This window comes from Neopsephotus bourkii, unplaced genomic scaffold, assembly GCF_033783945.1.
Source record: "Neopsephotus bourkii isolate Nb327-2 ecotype Australia unplaced genomic scaffold, CSIRO-AGI_Nbou_v1 NB_962, whole genome shotgun sequence".
Classification (NCBI taxonomy): Eukaryota; Metazoa; Chordata; class Aves; order Psittaciformes; family Psittacidae; genus Neopsephotus; species Neopsephotus bourkii.
The window spans coordinates 5,412,975-5,433,142 of NW_026901456.1; the positions used below are offsets into that span (position 1 = coordinate 5,412,975).

At 37.9% G+C, this 20,168-nt stretch overlaps 3 protein-coding genes across 6 annotated transcripts in view; 1 reads left to right on the forward strand and 2 right to left on the reverse strand.

Annotated features, from left to right (window-relative positions):
• Window positions 1-4,212, forward strand: part of SIM2 (SIM bHLH transcription factor 2) — a 58,521-nt gene extending 54,309 nt beyond the window's left edge. For both annotated transcript variants that reach the window (XM_061359132.1, XM_061359131.1), the window contains one exon: window positions 3,139-4,212. In XM_061359132.1, coding sequence (XP_061215116.1) covers window positions 3,139-3,866 — 728 coding nt within the window. In that variant the 3' untranslated portion in view covers window positions 3,867-4,212. The remainder of the gene's footprint in view (window positions 1-3,138) is intronic.
• A 4,894-nt stretch (window positions 4,213-9,106) lies between these two features.
• Window positions 9,107-20,168, reverse strand: part of PIGP (phosphatidylinositol glycan anchor biosynthesis class P) — a 152,431-nt gene continuing 141,369 nt past the window's right edge. Inside the window, exon 5 of the transcript XR_009726350.1 lies at window positions 9,107-9,183. The gene's annotated coding sequence lies outside the window, so the exon portion shown is untranslated. The remainder of the gene's footprint in view (window positions 9,184-20,168) is intronic.
• The window catches only part of HLCS (holocarboxylase synthetase), a 122,147-nt gene continuing 113,484 nt past the window's right edge, over window positions 11,506-20,168 (reverse strand). For 2 of the 3 annotated variants that reach the window (XM_061359130.1, XM_061359129.1), the window contains exons 8-11: window positions 19,407-19,567; window positions 16,267-16,381; window positions 12,455-12,668; window positions 11,507-11,917 (exon numbers count right to left, since the gene is read on the reverse strand). In XM_061359130.1, the coding sequence (XP_061215114.1) occupies window positions 11,749-11,917; window positions 12,455-12,668; window positions 16,267-16,381; window positions 19,407-19,567 (659 nt within the window). In that variant the 3' untranslated portion in view covers window positions 11,507-11,748. Of the gene's footprint in view, window positions 11,918-12,454; window positions 12,669-16,266; window positions 16,382-19,406; window positions 19,568-20,168 lie in introns of all 3 variants that reach the window. The other variant, XM_061359128.1, reaches the window with a different exon arrangement.

Consider the following 20,168-nt stretch of genomic DNA (forward strand, 5'->3'; position numbering starts at 1 on the left):
ACTGAGCACCATCTGATCTTTGACTGCACTGTTTAAAAGTGAGGAGGGAATGCTCCTCACTGCACACTATGTTTGACAGAGGAAAGATCACCCTAGTATACTGTAACTATGAATAGACGTGTTTTAGACAAAGACCAATACCTGCTAGAGTAGCTTTCCTGTTCCCACTTGGATGGTTGGATGTTGAAATCTAAGCAGGCTGCCAGGTGATGGGGCTCTTATCTCCTGGTTTTCCCTCAACTTGCCCAAGCTGTACCTTGCATGCCAAGCAGGAAAGCACAGCTACTTGGTAAGAATTAATGAAGACATGGTGCCTGAAGGACTCAATTTGTGGTTGCTGTTGCAGTTGCAGGCTGCTCTGAATGAAGTGTAAATTAGTATAAAAGGCCTTCTAGAAATGTGCAGTGTATCTACCTTATTTGGTGTGGCTGAGTTGCTCTGGCAGAAGAATGGTCCAGAAAGCAACCCAAATTAATGCATTGACTTCAAGGATTGTAAAGCATTTCCAGTACTGGAGAAGGGCAGAATGCATGGGATCCCCATCCACCTGCTGAGGCAGGTACTCTGGCAACTGCCCATGTACCAGATGGATGGAAGAAATCCTGGAGTGCTGCCTTTCTACAGCAATACAAAGAACCGATCAGCTTTCTAGTAACTTCTGTATGAAAAGCTCTGCAGCAGGAGTCTGTTACAGGGCATCCTTGGGTTTTTGTCTGCAAAGAAATACAAAAGCAGATTTAAGTCTAGCTCCGGCAACTGTTCTGAATGTGAATGGACAGAAATGACTATGCTCTGTTGCACTGCAGACACAACTTGGTTAACTGTCTGGTCTAACTCCACAAATGTGCTGACATCCTTAATGGAAGCCTGCAAACAATTAACCAGATGCTTACCTTCTTCCTCAACAGAAGAGATGAAAACCAGTTTTGAGAAACGGGATAGAACAAAATAGATAGTATCCTGTAAATCTCCCAAGCATGCAAATTACTTCTTGGTACCAAGAAGGCAGACAGCAGCCCAACAGAATTTGAGAATATAAAAATGAAGATAACAGGACAGGGGCCAACTGGTTGCTGTGATACTTCAGCTTCTTACAAGTCTGGGCTCTAAAAATGGAAAAGGAGAATCTTTTGTTCAGAGATTGGAGAAGGGCCATAAAGCAAAAACACTCCGTGCTGCAGTAAGAGAACAAACCCATCACTCCTGTGGATGTCTCAACTGGGAAACACACTGAAATCAGTACACCAGATTAGTTAAGCCATAATAGTTATATGGCAGTAGCTCTCAGCATGCATACTTATTTCACAGTAAAAATGCCAAACACAGAGTTAAAATTATAGCAGTGTTATTACACTGGTAAAGTTTCCAAGCTACACTCAAATATGTGGCTGAACCCCTGTTTTGATTTGTGATCTATGAAGGTCATTTTTCAACAGCTGATGAGAATTTGGTTTACTTAGGACCGTATGTACTTATTGGTACAAAACGCATACATGGAAATTAAAAAGAATAACTTGAAGGGTTGTTGTTTCTAGGAGGGTGGTGGGTTGATCAAGAAGAAATTGCATCCAGATTCCTGTTTAAATTCTGGTGTTAATTATGTGGTGTGAACTCCCTCTGAAATTGATGAAGCTTTGCATGTAAAAAAGGTACAATTGAGCTATTTCTGCTTCCTCTGTTATACATGAAGGCTTTGCCAGTCTTGTATAGCACAGGGAATATTTAATTATTAGCAGCTACAGTTACATCAGCAACCACTACAGGGCACCTCCAAAACTTTTCAGATGTTGAATAAATTTTGTAGAAAAACAGAAAATCCCTTTTAGAAAAGGCACTTTGGTGTCCAGGGATTTCAGTGAGCATGGCACAGAACAGAGTTTAGGTTTAATGTGAGAAATTTGCTAAGTAAGTGCCTCATTTAACCTTTAACATAAAACTTTCAAATATGCCTTGCAGGAGCAGTATAACTGCCAAACTGTTCATACAAGACAGTGCACAAAATAAATACTGCTCACCTAATTTTAGCCATATTGTACAGGAGTAAACCAGTGGCTTTCTCTCTTGCCATTTGCAGATAGGAGTGTACAAAATGGAAAAGGTGGGTAAACCAAGCTGAAAACGATGAAACTAATTCAAATTGTTTCAAGAGTTCAGCTACCATGCAGAAGCATAACAGAAAACTAAGATTACTCAATAGATTTTAGAGAACAAGCATGAATAGAAATCCTAGATTCACACTCCCTTGAAAATTTAAGAATCTAGCTTCCGATTTTCCATGCATACTCAGTTCAGTACTCCCACATTCACATATTCTCAGTGTATGTTGTAAATTAAAATATTATACATATAGCTTTATTGCATGATAGTTCCTTAAAAGGAGAGATACAGAATTACTCAAGAAGTATTTATGCTGCTTTTCAATAGGTGTTTTCCATGTCTGATGATAGTTTTTCAAAGAGAAAAAGCAAAGGCTTTTTCTAGGTATTAGATCTGTCACATATACATGTCATGAATTAAGAGACTGACACAGGAGCACCTAACACTGCACACTCTCTTCTTTCCTTACAAGGAAAGGATCTGATACACTTCCAAAGTGACAGGAAGAATACATTCAGTTTTACACTAACCACCAAATCATTGACATGCAATTAATGCTACCCATCTTTTGGTAAATCATTTGATAAATCTCTGAAAAAGCTTACTTAAGGTCAAGATTTTTGATAGCAGGTATTTCCAAATATAGCAGTATTTCCAAATACTTCTTTGGATTAATTTCCCTTATTTAACTATGTTAACAATGATAGTTATTTATAATTATTTAGTCAAATAAACAAATGGGCATGTCACATGGAAAACCTTTTTGGAATTGATCAGCACTGTTGGCACTTATGAATGGGTTGGTTGGGGGGGGTTGGTTCTGGTTTGGTTTGTTTTTGTTTTTTTCAACTTTTCAGCACTGTCTTAAGGAGACTTACCCAAAGCCACTGAAGCAAGTGGGAGTGTCTCTGACATCTTCCTTGGGGCTTGGATCTGGCCCAAACCAAATGGGTATTAGCATTCAGTTATAAAAAGCGTTAAGAGTCTAACTATTATATGAGCTCACTGTCAGTAATTAACATGTTTTCTCTTTCCTGCAAGTGCCCATATCAAACAGAAGATACAGCCAAGAAGCTCTATCCGACAACTTTACAAGCTGTGCAGCACCCATGTCAGGCAGCAGATACAAAGAAGAGATTTATGATTCTGGCATCATGAAACCCAACAAAATAGACATGAGGATGCAGCCACCTCACCACCTCATTAAAGAAGAAAACAAATTAGCTTTTAACAGAGACCTGCAAGAAAAAATGAGCATTAATGAAAGTTCTTTTTCAAACGCAATAGCGAGCTCCTTGCTGCCAAAATCAGAATGTTTCCAGTCTAAAGCTATAGGACAGTTAAGTCATCTCCTGCCAGTGCCCTCAGTATATGAGCAAACAAGAAGGATTTGTATGAAAGAACCCAAGTATGGGCACATTAGTCACCATACTACAAACCTTGATGAACTCGACAATGATGAGAGAATGACTGCAAAGCTGGATCATGACTCTGAAAGTGAACGTGTGATGGACGTGAGACCCTCTGGACAAGTTCCATTTGTGCTTCTAAATTATCACCATGTTTTAGCAAAACATGGTACATTTCAAACTTCAGCATGTACAGCAACAGGACACGTAGGAGAAAATTATGGATACAATTCCGAGGAAGTAAATACATTTATTTACAAAAACCAAAGCCCCTCATCAGCTTCTTCTCCAGAAACCCACAAGGAATCTGCACTACCCCATTATATTGGAACTTCGGTAATAATAGCCAATGGAAGGTGACGGTAATAGAGGCATACTTACCTTTTATTGAGAAGCCAAACTGTAATGATTTGCAAAAAGCATGAGAAAACATTTGGTTATAAAATGGTTACATTTACTGAGCATAGCTGAAGGTTAATGAGGGACAGACTCGTGTGTTCCTGGCAAGCCACAGTGTAACAGTACCTTCAAGGTCAGGAAAAAAACCCTACATCTAGCTTCCATGCTTCGTTGTCACAGATAAAACTCGGGTGCCAGTGAGAAGACGGACATGTTACAGATCTTATTTTTGTTATTTTATAGTGTGCAACAAAATTAAATGATAGGTGTTATATGCAGAGATCTATATAAAGAACACTTCCTTAACCCCTCCTTCTCAAAATACATTTAAGATTTTTTTATCATTGTCATAAACTTTACACTCTAGTTAGGTACTTTCGACAAATGGTGTGAAACTTGACATCAACACTCCACCTATGTGTTAAAAACCCTGACAGATGAACTTTGTTTAAAGAGTGGTGATTTTCAGTATCTGTACTACAACTGTACTAACTAAAGAGAACTCAGTTTTGAGCAAGTTTATTTATTAATTATCCAAAAGTTTTTAAACTAATAAAATCTGAATTTATTTAACATGGATTTCACCAATCTCAGATTGTTACCACCACCATTTACCTTGACAAGGAATGCTATGACAAATTAATACATACAAAGATACCTATTTAAGGGTTACAGGTCTTGTCATGGCAAATTGGGACAAATCATCTAGCAAGAACTAAACACTATTCCCCATAAAATGCTGTAATAAGAAAAAGAAACTTTCAAAAGGTGTGTTTCACTGAGTGTTCTGGGAGAATGCTGTGCAGATTTTCAAACCAGGTAGTCAAAAATTCTTGATAATAGCACCAGAAATGTTCTGTTTATAGTCAAGGGAATAATGAACATTTATGCTTTATTTTAAACTTACCAGTAGAGTAGACTTCTGAAGTTTGCAAGGTTCGGCTTCTAACACACTGAGCTTCCTTAGGCATAAATCTCATTGTCAGCACAAAGGTGAGATTAATATTTGACTGATTCGTGCACTTCACAAATAATGCCAATGGACAGCCTGAATTTGGAAGGCCGAAAGTCACTACACAGCCACAAAACCCCAAGCTGCACTTGAAGCAAAGCAGGGCCAGAGCACACTGGGGCTTGAGACTGAGCACTCTGCAAGTCTCTGTGCTCATAAACCATAGTGGGAGAGAATCATATAGCACACATCAATGTTTTGTGCAGCCTTTTAGGAATAGATTTCCCCCCTTTTTACTTCTTTGTAAAGTTTACAAGTGACATATGGGACATATGGATCCATCAGTTCTTAAGTGACAATAGTCAGCCGGTTCTGTTTTTCAGTCGCTTCATCAAATGTTGTGTGCTCTTGATAACACAATGAATGACTCCCTAAATCAGGCTGTAAATACCAACAATAAAGGTTGTTGTAGATGCAGATCAGTTATACTTAGCTGGTTCTTGGCCCAGTTCAAGGCTAATTTACAGTTTTAAATCTTTCTCTCTTTTGTCAGACTCTCTCTAAAGAGACCTCCACTGAGGAAAACACTTACCTGGCTAGTGCAATACGGAGAAACATTTGTCCATGGATTGCATGTTGTCAGAATGTATGTATGCATGTAATCAAATATACACCTCTAAAAATCATGTTCTCCCTCTTTTATATGCAGCAATAATATTGTGTCATCTCCAACTATATATGAATATTTATTGCTATGAGTACACAAAAACACTTTTGAGACATATGTTTGAAATTACCATTTTCAGTATTCATATTGCTTCCTATTAAAAGGTTAACAGAGAAGGCTTTATTATCAAGTTCAATTGATGTTCACTTGGAAGTTCACAGTTGTCTGGATTTTTCATGTGCTGAAGAAAGTATCTTGCATGAAAAATATAACAAGAAAACCCTCATCAGCCACTACCAGAATAGAACCAAAGCAGCGCATTCACTCGCTCAGTGTAACTGGGCTCTCCTTAGTTCATCTAACACTAAAGAAGTGAGAAAGCCTATAGAAATGTTATGGGTGAATGACAGAAATACGATGAGTGAATACTATTGTCAGTGTGACTTCATACATTGAAACAATGAGCCACAGGTTGTTTTTTACCATGGCTTTGGCTCATAGCCTTCCCAGCCAGGGTCACTAATGAATGGAGCCACCTCCTTAAAAGATACAATTATGCTAAGACCTGTATGTTAATTCTGTTAAATGAAAACCATGCCCTATAAAGGAGTAACTGATATTGTTTGCATCATTAAAAAGAAACCTGATGCATAACTCTCATGCTACACTTTTCTCTGTACCTCATTAGTGGCATTGCTGCACGTAGGGTTAATCTAGTGGTTTTTTTCTGTTCTTGCAAGTACTTCTCACTGTAAAAACATGTTTTCAGGAAGGCACAAATTAGGCTTCGGTTAAAAAAATACCATTGATATTTTTCAGCAAAATACCACAAAATATTTTTCCAGCGTCTACCTTGTTATTCACACTTCCAGGCTTTATTCAATAAGCCTGAGCGGAGGAGGTGTTCCATCATTCTCCCACAGATGTTTTATGGCATGTGATATTCACGTACATGAACTTTCCCTGTTGGGCAATAACAAAGCAATTACACATTCACATATGATAATGCAGGGAAGGGTTTAGAAAAGACCTGCAATTAAAAAAAGCAAATGAAATGTGTGAAACATTTTTCCTGCCACTCCAGAAGAGAAACAGCAATTGCATGTTCACATCTGGAATGTGAGTCAATTATATTAAGAGAAAAAAGATTACTTTAGTCAGTTAATTTACAGATGTTCATAGCAGACTTGTAGGGCGGAATGCGGCACAGCCATGACAGTGGCAATGGTTTTAATAATTGGAAAAAATTATGTCATGGAAGTGGAGTGTGAATTGGAATATATTATGAAAGGTAACCTCATTTCTCTCTACTGCACTCATCTGAGCCACTACAGACACCTCTGTCCTGTGACTTGATAGGATTTGAATCTTCAGGGAGTTCAGATTGAGCAAATAAACGATAGGGAGAAAGAGAGAAAGTGAGAGAGGGAATATTTTACCAAAATGCAAAGTTGGAAACACTAACCCCATGCTAAGGTCTCAAAGTTTTTATCTTATTAGTAGAAACACCACAGTGTAAATAATGTGATAAGGAAACAGACTTCCCTCCTGGTCATGGTAGCTCTGTAATCTGAAAAAGGATATTAAAGGAATCTAATGAAATGAAGCACAGCAGACAGCAGATGTAGAACAGGAGAAGGTATCACTGAGAGAAAGTGCCAATGAATGGGAAACCTGCCAGAATACCAGTATTTCTCTAAACAGGACACCAAGTATTTTTTTTACCCTTTCAGTCATACTTACAACACAGAGAATATGTTAAAATGTTATTATTCCATTTTTTTCCTAAACATTAGATCTTGCTTTTTTTATATGATGCAGATAAAAGCTATTTGGCAAATGTAGGTGAAAAAGCACGCAAACCAAACAACCTATTAATGCTCAGAATTATATATGTATTCCCTAAAAATGTAAAGCATTTTTGCTTATTTATTATGTAAAACAAAACCGTTAAAATGTTAATAAAATCCTGTAGCCAAAGGAAAAGTGAGTTGCGGTTTCTTTTTTACTACAAAACACAAGGTTGCACATAATGATCCATATTTGAAAATTTATTTCAATTGCAGTGCGTATTGTAGTTAACAGTTAACGTGCTATAAAATAGAAGGATTTTTTTTTTTACTTCTTGTGTTTTAGCCACGTTGCATTTTAAAGGCAGACTCTTGGAGAATTGAAAACACCACAGAATCACTAATGAGATGTGCTAATGCAAGAGGCTCAAACACATCAGTTCATGATTCTTCCCTGCAGTTCTTTTCTCGCAGTTGTGTGTTACAAGCCCGCAGCCCACCACCATTTCTTGACCTCTCTTCTTTCCTCAGTCCAGATTTAATTTCTTTATTGTCTGCATAGTGCGGTGCATCGTGGCAGTACCACGTGCATGCAAATGCTTTTATCAAACCAGTTACCCCCACATATCAGCTCTTTGCAGAATAAATCTTTTTCATGACAGATATTAAAAATCACTTCAATTTTTTATATATATAGTTACTGCATATATACATACTGCAAAGTAGTTGCAAAGAGCAACTTTTTAGGCTGCTGATGTCTTGCAGCTGAAGCAGAAAAAGGAAGAAAAAACCCTGTTGTACAATGAAGCAGCAGCACAAAGAATTAAATGATGTAATATTATTTTGAGGTAATAACCTTTGATTTGTTGGATATAGTTTAAAAAACACTCTGAAGTCTTATAAAGGCTTTTACTAGAAGTGAGATGTACAGCTTGAACTCTCAAATGTGAAGTACGTTATTACTTTTTCAAATCTTTGGAAACAGCATTGGCACTGACTGGACACAACCTGCTTACTCTTCTTTCTGAGCACAGACATGTGCCAACACATTCAGTCTGCTCTGCAGAAGTTTTCCTATTGGTAAGCAACCCCTACAAATATTTTCACAATGTGTAATGAGAAATGCTAAAGCAGAGTCCAGGAGGAAAAAAATGAAGTCACAGAAACACAGACATCGTAATAAATGATTTTTGAAAGCACTTCATCAAGAAAATAGTTTAAGATATGACATCACCTCACAACAAAAGAGGTGTTTTACCAATCTAGACAGTTGAATGAAATTAAATATTTTCAGTGCATCACTTCTGGATCTGGAGTTGTCTGATTCTTTCCGTACTGATGTCCAGAGGTGCTCTACACCACATTTGTCTGCCATAAATAAAGAACAACAATATCAACAATTTTCATACAAAAATGTTGTGGCTTTCTGGGTGTGCCAAATTTGGCTTAACAAGAGTAAGACAATAGGCTGTGTTCCCTATCTACCTTACAGTGAGCATGGTTCAGGAAGGTTCACTGGCTGTCTCCAGGAACAGCTGACACTCAGAAGGACCCTTGACAGCCGCTCACTACACGATGGGAATGCTCTTTGTGAAGTTCTTTGGTTCTTCTGAAGGAAAGGTCAGGTGTGTACCAAAAGCTTTGTCCACCCAAGGCTGTTTCCTCGGGACAACAGGTAGTTTTATACACGTAGAATAGGCCACTAAAAGGTAGAGGCAAAGCGGCAATGTTCCCACAGCAGCCAACTATGCTTTGGCGCATCCACGCTTGGTTACTTCTCATTTGCAGAAAGAAAGTTTAATGTCAAATTTATTTCCAATGCAAAATTTTCTGGAATAATATTACAACTCACAGTGAGAATAGAACAACCTTTCCATTAAGAAGGCTATGAAGAAATAAAAAAGGAACAACAGCAACCAGGAAATACTGAAACGTTTTACTATTAAGAATCCATCTGCCTGCTGGTCAGACACTGTAATGGTGCAACTGAGCAAAGGTTTGCAGGTCCATCATACACTTCACACACGAACATGTTTTACCATCCTTCCCCATCATTCCCTTACAGTACTTGTCCCTCCCAAAGGGAAAGTGTGTTTTAAGGAAAAAATTAAAGGTCACATATCATTATAACCAGGTCATACATCGAAACCTGATGTATGACCTGGTTATTTAAAGATACCTCTACAGGCACCCATCAGTCTACCTGGAATATGAGCAAACTTAAAGGTGCTTCCTTCAGGCACACCCTACAGTACTGAAGCAGAGGCAGTGTTTTAGCTACACGTATTGGATGGAGGTACGGATCTAAAATTTTGTAGAGCTCTGTGGTTGGCAAAACAGTACCAGGGCTATGCTTTCCACAGCAACCTGCAGCAGCACGTTGCTTATATACTGCTTGAAAGAAAAGCAGAAAAGAAGTGAAGATGCATAAGGAAGGTGTAAGTGTACACCCCCCACCCCCCCCTTTTTTGTATATGTATATATAAATGATTTCTCCATTTTAGTTAAACTTTATTAACCAAACTCAACTTTCATTTTATTATAATATGTATCAATATGTAATTCTGAAATACAGGTGCCAAAAATTAACAGCCCAAAGCAGATTTGACATCATCTGGTGGGAAAAACTAAAAACTGGTGTTCACGTGCATCATTTCAACTATGCCCATTACCAGCTGTCTGCACTCCACTGTCCAGTTCTACGAAATATTGGTATGCTGTCTCATATGATAAGGACCATGGAGGGAAACAAAACAGCAGGGTATGGACAACCTGGCATACAGACAAATCTCCTGTGATATGGAGCGTAAAATTCTAAATGTAACAGGGACAACTTAATTTCCAGCACTTGCTGCCAAGCCACCTAAGCCCTAATATGTGAGGATTTCTCTAAATTACCGTTACAGACTAGTTTCCTTGTTTTACAACTTTTTTTGACTTTGTAACTGAAACAATCTACTAGCATGTTCAGATTGTTTATGAGGTGAACTTTAACCTAAAAACCCCATTTCTGGCTAGCAGACAGAAGTCCTTTGTGGAAACCAATTTGGCTGATCCACCTTCAGTAGGGACGAGGTAACATAATAAGCAATGCTGCCTACTTGAGGAAATGAGGCTGGCCACATCACACTTATGACAAACTTTTCATTTGCAGAGAGCTGTTTGAAGTGCTGTGGTGGCCAAGCCTCCTGGGGCAAATTCGCCTTGCCTGGGAGAAAAAAACAACAAGCTGCCATAAAGCAGAAGCTCCCACATGCCTGCTTCACGATGCCTTCCAGTCATGACCAAGCTGTTACACCTAACCTGCAACTGTGCAGCCAGCCCCCAAAGTGAGCTGCTTTCAGGTCAGCAGGTGTTAAACCTCTTGCTTTTAATGATCAGTATCAAAACCAGATGCTCTGCCTTGGGAAAGAGGGTGACAAAAGAAACGATGGAAGATAATTGGGCACAGATTAACTGCAGGTTTTCTCTTTATCTCTACTGTAGTAGTTATTTATGGCAGGCATGTTAAGAGCTGAGTATTTTTTTTAATTTATTTATTAGCTTAACTTCATTGCTATTAGAACAGAATCATTATTAAATTCTAAACTACTGAGTAAAACTTCCCTCTCCTGACATGGGATTCTACAGTAACCTGGATAAGAACGTTGCAACTACGTGATACAATACTCCAGTGGGCTATTGTTAAGGGGGCTAAGGCCTCTTGGAAGGCTCTGATTCAAAGGACATATGAGATTATCTATTTAAATCAAATTGACTAAGAAAAGAAAAATACCAATAATTTGGATAAGCACACACAGTTCTTAAGTGCTGATGGAAAACTCTCCAAAAACTCAAGGCAGCCATGAGAGAGTTGCAGACCTGAGACCAAAGAACAGGATGGTAAAATGCTGTGCAGGCCCACATGGAGAAGAATCAAATCAGCAGGACTTTACACTTAGACCTGAAGTTGAACACAGTGGTAATCCCGGTAATTCAGAAATATATGATGAGCTATCCTAGCTGTTTCCAAGGCAGGCAGTGAATAAACCAGAACTCAGTTTAAAAAACACAGTAAAAACGTAAAGATTGTATTGTATTGTGCTAAAGTACAATAAAACCACAGAGACACAAAAAGAAATATTTAGCCACTTCAGTTTCTCAAATACAGAGTGCAAATGAAAATAAAGGTCTGTTCATTGCAATGAGGCTCCTTTTAAAGAATAGATGCTTACGAAGAATGGCAACACAGATGTGTTTCAAAAGAATAAAGGCATTCAGCAAAGAGATAATTAGCTCTTCTTAGCTGCTGAAATTTCCATGTCACAGAACGAAGATATCAGAAAATCAGAAGGAAAAAACCCCAAACTATTGACTACCCTTACCACCTTTAAGTTTAGCTCCTTGTGTCAAATACAAAAAAACCTCCCTCTGCACTGGGAGCTCAGAGGGCTGTTAATGCTTTGGGACTATGAGGTTTCTCAGCATGTCAAAAGAGTTGCCATCGGGGTGCACAGACTCCACACCCTTGCCTTCTTCATGAACTTGAAGGAATCCATAATCATCTATCCCAACTATCCATGCAATCGGGCCCTCCTCATTGTAGAGGTGGACTTTCTTACCACTGCAAATAAGAGAACCAGACAGTTAGAGATTAATTGGTGGACACTGCACAAACAATTACAAATAGCTTAGAGGACTAATGTCTAGCAGAATGTTTTTATTTCCCACTACACTGGTTCTTTACAAAGGACGATTTTCAGCAGCATTTTCTACCTGCTTGATTTCTTTCCATAGAATTAACAGAGTTGGAGTAAATCTAAGAACCTTTTTTTTTTTTTTAATAAAAGACATGAGTATAGCAGGTCACCACTAGCTTAACAAATCATTCCCAATTCCCTTTGTTTTGAGATGATACAAGTAAAATACCTAGAATAATTTTTTAACTTGTGCTAGCCAATTGATTTTACAATGTGTTATTTTTATTCTCCCTTAAAAAAGTAGAAATCCTATTAGGAGAAATCCTACTTGGGAGTATATTTAAACTACTAATCATTAGTATTGAAGGCAATCTAGTGAAAAAAAAGAAGAAAAAGACAAGATATCAATGAGTTCTTTCCAACTTCCTTAGTGGAACATTCAAAAAGAACATTACACTTACCTGTGTACCCAGTACTTGTAATAACAGGGAAGAACTCCATTGGGCCCTTTCTCCTGAAAAATATCTATAAGCCTCTCTAGCACAGTTACAGTTCTTGCAATAAGACAGTCTGCAGTTAAAGGCTTCAGATTTTTCCCTTCTTCCTTATTAAATTTTGTGATGAGATCATTGATGCATATGGTGGGGTTGCTGTTATTAACATTAAATCCAAAGCCTGAAGAAGACAAACCAAAAGAAGAGGACAGGATCTGTAAATACTAGTACTTTGTTACTGCCAGAAAGTCAGTACTTTATTCAACTACTTGCTAAAATTGTCTGTAAGGATGCTCCCAGTAGCTCTTTTTCTTCAGTCTTTTATACCTTTAAATCATACTACTGGGAAATCCAGATTTTACTTGTTCTTTGCCCTTAAAATGCCTCCTCAGAATTGCAGAAGCAAATCCAGTGCAGTCTTTCAACAACCATCCTACCAATGAGGGTTAGGAAGATGGTAAGTGGTAATTTGCACACTGGTTGCAATAACATCAAAGTGAGAAATGTTTTTACTCCCTGGAACCTGACAGGTCATTAGCTAATCGAGAGTAAATCATTGCTCATACTCTAAGACAGAGTTTTATCTTTCATTCTAAAATTTAATTAAGAGACCTTTCTGCTAACTACAGTCAGCTGATTGCATTTTCTGAAAATCAAGCCTTTTTACTCTGCTGATAAGCCTGGTTTGGCTTGCTCTGAAAAGCTCAGAAGATCTAACTTTGCCGTGTAAGACTCCAGTTTGCTTAATCTATCATCACAGCATATCCTTTAGAAGCCTTAAGTCTCTCACTGAATTTCTCCAGCTAGAATAATGTTGGCAGAATGCCTTTTTTATTTAAATATGGCTCTCGGGGCCTTTTTTGCAGCCTGCTGAAACAGGCTTTGAGGGATGTAAAGAAATATATTGTATTACCTGTTTATTTTTTTCTCCTAATAATTTGGATTTTTCTTTCCTCACACATTTGGGATAAAACTCCTCTCTGTCAATCAGGTTTAGACATGATACACTTCCATCTGCAAGAAGGTCCAGAGGCACGGTTCTGTACATTTGCTATTTATGAGACTAATCTAGAAGGATCTCTTCAGTGAAAAGGGTTTTTTGAATTTTAACTAGTTGAAGAATGAATGCAAAGAAAGTCACAGTGATACCAGCACCATTGATCCTATGGAAATGAGGTGAAAAGTATTATTGTAAAGAGACAAAGAAAGAAAAATGAACTGGAAGATAAAATGTGTCATGCCAGCAAAAAACAACTCAGCTGTTTACACTCAGTTACAGTACAAGTGAAGAGAGAGTGACTGTGGCCATCAAGCTGTGACTAGTACTGTCACAGAGCGTAACAGGGCCTTGGAGTCCATCTGCAGGCTCAGGGCACTCAGTCTTGTACATATGAAGATCACTAGTTAGCAATCCAAAAATTGAAGCAGACATGAGAGACATATTGAGACGATGAGCTCAGCTGAGGCAGAAACATCTGGGGATAAACACCATGGCAAAAATTTAGCCAGTTATTTTGAAAAACACCAGCTGCTCAGGACTCTTAGGGCATCTCTGCCCATGTGAGACTGAAAAAGAGAAGACTGTGAGAAGACTGAAACATTTAGCACTGATCTTGCAGTGTGCTGATGTGGCTAACACATCTTCCAGTTCTAGAGCTAATCCTGCCTTCAGCAGCTGTGCACTGTTTGGATATGCCTTAGCTGCATACAGGCAGACAGAGCTTTTGCAGGTCAAGCACATTGGCTGTCCCTTGCATTCCACTTGTGTTTGGCTACTGATGTCTGTTCCGAGTCTGGCCCTTACATTAACACAGTATATTCTTCTGCAGAACTCTTCTTCCAAAAGGCCTGCAACAACTAAGTTCTTAAAAAAACAAAATCAACCCACCAAACAGAAAACCACAAAACCCAAAACAAAACAAAGGCTCCATTTAAAAAAACCCACCATGTTTAAAAGTATGAACATGAACTGTGTCATCTATGAAGCCTTGAACACACGGCACAGGTGAAAAAGCAGGTTTGTCTTTCACCTTATTCTCCTGAGGTACTTCTCAGAGCAGTGAAGCCATGTAGATGATCTTTGCTTTTCATTACACTCATATGGGATACTCTTCATGAGTGTCGTGTCAACAGTGATTTCTAGGTAAGGAATCTGCATGGCTGTAGAAAGGGGATGATGCATCTGGCTTACCTTCCCTGCTGTGAAAATTTGATCTCATTGCCACTACTAACACAAGAAGTTATGAGTCACTCCTACTACTCTCAGTGACATGCATCACTGAAATGACTTTACATCACTCAGTGACATACATCACTTGAAGTGGCAAATAAGTTTCAATATTAGAAGCTTCATGTGAAAGAATGTTGATAAAAATGTACATCTTTGTATATACTCAGACCTACCACCACCAAGATGACTCCTATGGACATCGTAGGTAATGCATACAAAAAGTTTCCTGAATTTGAATGTTTTGGTGTTTAGGGTAAGAAACACAAGGTAAAACAAATATGTATTGCGCAAAGAGATATTTGAAAAGATGAACTATTTTTTGAGCCATTTTTGCTTTTATTGTGTTAACCAGAACAGGCTCTGGAAAAACTTATGGAAGCAGTAAATGGTTGATGGGGCACAGAGAGACTTCTTAAGTGTCACAGTGCGACTTCCATTCTGTACATGTAGATTATTTACAGACTGAGGATATAAAAATTGAACTGAAAATTTAATGGCTGGGCATGTTTCACAGAAGGAGGTATCATGGCCACATTCTCTTTGCAAGATACTTTACCTATCTCCTGTGCTACATTCAAATATAAACCAAATATTATCATCTTCTTTAACCTTTATGACTTGCTAGGTAACTTTCATTTAGTTTTCTTAAACATAGCAGAGAGAATTGTTTTTGGAACCAGAACTTAGAGCTCTGCTGGCAGGTTTCTAAGCTTGTCTGACAGATTTGTGCTGCTGCTGGTTAGGGGAAAAAATTCCTTAACAAATAGCAGGATGATTATCAGACTTGAAATGATAAAAACATCTCAATACTTATTTGTGCACCTTAATGTCTTCCCCTGTTACAGCACTGGGACCTGCTGGAAAATACAGGTACAGTCTTTCTGAAATTGTTTGTGCTACCTTTTTGGAGCCAGCTTTCCAGGTAGACCGTTTGTCTTACAATGAACTAAGAGACTGTCGCTCTTTGCTTTCTGACCCAGCCTTCCCAGATACTTTTAGAGAGATCTAAAGAAAGTGGTTAATTAATGAGATCATTACTTCACTGCTGCTTCACTAGCAATATTCCAGTTTCTAGAAAGATATCAACAGGAACAAGTTATGAATTAATTTTTAAAGGAGAAATGAATGCATTATGTATAAGTAGCTCTTTTTCTCCTGATTTAAATGGCATGTTCTCTATTTGTCATGTTGCAAAAGAAAAAAAAAAGAAAGAAAATTGATAAAAATGGATACATTTTTTCAGCATTCAATATTCTAGCTTTGCAATAGATCAAGGAGGACATTTTCTCTCTTTCTTGAAATGCTCTTTCTCTGAAGTCCACTACATCAGCCCAGATGTCTGCATTTACGTTTTTCTTGTAATGCATACAGAATTAAGATGAATGAAAAACATTTACTTTTTGTGCTTCCTTCTGATTTAATACTGTTCTTTACTTCCTTATGGCTCTGTCATTGTATGTTCTTGTCCTTATTGTTTGAACTCATAAAGACATTAATAACAAATTTATTCAGAAAAAAACCCCAGCAAAGATTGAAAATAGGCATTTACCAATAAGTATATGAAATGTTGTTTCAATAAGTGTAGAGTTTACCAGAACTCCACCAAGCTTAATAAGGTCGCTGTAGTAGATATCATTTGGCCATTTTACTCGCAGATCAATATCCTAAAGAAACAAAAAACATACATTTAGGAACACTTTGCCCTCTGATACTGATTATAGGAATACAGGTCATTCATCACTCCAGATTCTATAATCTCTGCAATTCTTTGTCACACCAAATGTGATACTGCCAACTGATCTTCCTAATGAGTACCTATTTAACTGCTTCACAGATGTTACTGAAAAAGTCACAGTAACATGGTTTTCAGCTGTCAGATAAAAATATCTGTTTCTTAAAAAAAAAAGAAAAGGAAAAGGAAAGAAAAAGGCTTAGAGTAACCAAAAGAGGCTCTAAGGATACCAGAGATTTTAAGTCTCAAAACTGTGAGGTTTTATACAGTTCATTTCCTTCAGTATCTGTTCAAGAAGGATGCAAACTGTGGCAGCCACTGTGGCTCACTGCTGACAAACAACCAGGGTAAGCCTACAATAACATCAGCATGGTATTTGAGAATCCTTGCAGAAACCAGACAAGGAGACAGTGACATCCTGAATTTCAGAAAGGAGAAATTCCAGTTCACAACTACGTAAATACTTCAGTAACGTCCTAAACATATTTACGCTTTCAGCAGCTATGCTCAAGCAACACCCTGGAGCTGGAAACACAAACTGTGCTGTGTGACACCGTTCCAGTGCAATAGAGAAGTTTTTGTTGAAACCGCAGAACTGAACTGAACTTTGCACCGGCTACTTAAATACAAAAAGAAAGCAAATGTGCTTCCTGCAGTTTGAAAAACTGCATATGACTGTATCCCCAGGGGCAAATTATGGGAGGTGCTCCAGGACTACAAGAGCTGCATTCCCTCCTATTGTAGATTATGAAATCCCTTTACAGGATGTGTGAAAACTGCACCTGGGCCCATGTCTACTTTCCTGACAGATTTAAAAGGCCAGAGGGGAGTCCATTACACATACATTGACAGGAAATACTACCTGATTTTGCTATCAAAGCATTCTAAGAGAAAGTATCACCAATTCATATTCATTATGGAAAATGACTTCGCACTGGGAAAAGATTTATAGAAGACTCCTGAGACATGCAAAGTATGACATAGTTAAATGGTATTATCAGTGTTAAGAGATCTTCCGAAGGGTTATTCAGTAGGTCTTACTTAAGGAAAACATACACCTGTAAGAAAACCAGACGCTAGCTCTGCAACTGAAGTGACAGTAAGCAAATCAACTAGCTATTCTCACGGTGTAAACCACAAAGCAGAGACTTTGCCACAAAATGGAGTTACAAGGTACTGCCCAACTATCCATGTGTCAAAGAAACAATGGGTGGCACAAAATATGCTGGAAATGGAGCACGTTATTATCTTTACTTACTAGAGAGAGATGTCTGCTATTCTCAGAATGGGAAAGCAAAGCATTCTCTTGACATAAAACCCATTTGCATTTGTAGCACTAACATCTGACAGTAAAACTGCCAACTGAGTGGTCAGATTTTTAACATGAGGAACCAGAACAAAGGCCTCAGTTGCCTCCTGCTCAGTACAGTCAACATTTGTGTCAAACCTAAAAATGATGACTGAGACACAGGTGTCTCAGTATTTTTAATAGAAATCCTGAAATGGACTTTGAGCATAGAGAACAACTTTAGTGTGCTAAAATATTATTAAGATTCTGATATGCACCCACAAAGGCACAGAAATTTGAAGACAGAATGCAAGCTCACCTATAGATTAGCCCATTGTTTGCAGCTACTGTAGTTTGCATGGCATGGGTGGTCATGCGACTTAAAGAAAAGCCCTGCATTACCTAAGTCAAAAGGGAAAATTTAAGCATTGAATTCCCAATAAATATTTGCATTTCCTTGCTTTAACATGTTTGAGTCCAGACCATTAACACTGGTTTCACTCACTGTCTAGGGCAGATGTATTATCAAAGATATTTAGTAGCTTGGTCTTGGTCAAAGTGAGCTATGTATTGTACATGTGCTATGTACAGTACATGTTTTATTGGTACACACTATTTTTATATTAATATATAGTACTTCAGTCTAAACCTCTAACCCTTTTTCTCTTGAATGGAATAAAACAAAAAACGCCACAGTACACCAGGGTAGGTATACAGAAGCAAAATCACCTCCATTCATAAATTAACTCCTTCCCCAGTCAGACTCATATTTTATAAAACTAAATCTTGACTTTCTATTTTTAAATGGTTAAATTATTCACTGTAGCCAAATACTTTATATTGCAAATTTTTGCCTGAAGCATTTTGTTTTTATAGTCAAGTTATGAAGCACTGAAGTTAGAAGGTTTTAATAGAAAGGCTGACAGACTCTAAACTACAGCAAAGCTACTGGGTGCCACTATAATAAAGTTCATGTGTAAATGTGTATAAGTCATTGATTTTCTGTAATATAGGAAACATATGCTTTAGTTAACTACTTCTGTAAAATACCAAAGTTTTATAGTTAGCAAATATTAGGAAATAGTAACATTAAAAAGGAGATATATGAGGTGATGAAGAAGACTGGTTCTTCATTTTAATACTGATGACAGGACACTTGATTCCCTCTTGAGAGCAATAGTCCTAAGTTCTTGCTTTAGAAATCAGTTTTCAACCTTAAACAAGGGTTGGAAAAATCCTTTAAAAGGGATAAAGTGACCACTGAAACAGCACCAACCAAAAAAAATAGAAAAGGGTTTGTCAGTTTTATTCATTTCCCCCTTCTCCTTCTTCCCCAACTCCTTCAAAATCAAAACAAATTACCTCCATTGTTCGACAAACAACACTGACATTTTCTTTACTGCTGAAGACTGAGTCTTAAGTTTCATAAGACTGAGTGAAATGAGCGCAGTCTACTTAATCAGCTCAGTAAAAGACAGTATTCATCATATATATACTAGATTTCCTAAAACACATAAATAATCAAGCATATATGAAGGCTAAGTTTACCACTATATTAGTGCTGAAAAACTATATTATGCATTCAGTCATTTTACACATAAGACATAGTTAAAATCGGAATTTAATGAAAATGGAAATAGGAATTTTGAGATAAATTAGAATGACATACCTCATATCCTGGTATTGACCTAACTGACTCTACTACTGCCAAGGACACCAGGTGTTGAATAAAAGAAATTCTCTGGCCCAGGTTGGAATGTAGAGGAATGGTGATATGCAAAGTGGATAGTGCGCAGCCCACAGGACTGAGCCAAACATTTCCACCACGACCTGGGTAGGGAGAGGAAAAAAATCAACTTCAATTCAAGAAAAAAATATTCATAAAACATGTCACTGTGTAGACAACCAGAAAAATGACAGACTTAATAGTATCCATCCAAAAATCTACCAAAAGTCCTGTAATGGGGTTTCAAAACTAACGTTGTAAGAAAAATGGTTAACGTGAACCTTTTTCCTCAAAAAAACTGCAGGTTGTTTAACGTGTATGCTGCTACTCAAATTCCTAGAATGTTCCAAATGACTGGCTTCCCGGATTTTCCTGGTACCTTGCAACATACACATTTCAAAAAATCTTGCTTTGCTATCTGCAGAAGTGTTCGTGAAGATGCTCTATGTGTAGCTAGAAATCCATCTATAGTGAGAATTGACTTGACCCAAGCTAGATCTGTACCAAAAGCCAGGTAAACACCTTTGTGTAGCTCTATGCTCCAAAGAGCTGGTTAAGCTGGATGCTGCTTCTTCTAATAAAATACCCTCCTGGGAAAGGAACAGAACTTATGAAAGACTGTGAAAGCCCACACGACAGTTCAGGCAAATCCTGCAGACTCCACTATCCTCTACCTCAGAGCAAGTCAAGACCCAGTCTTGCTTC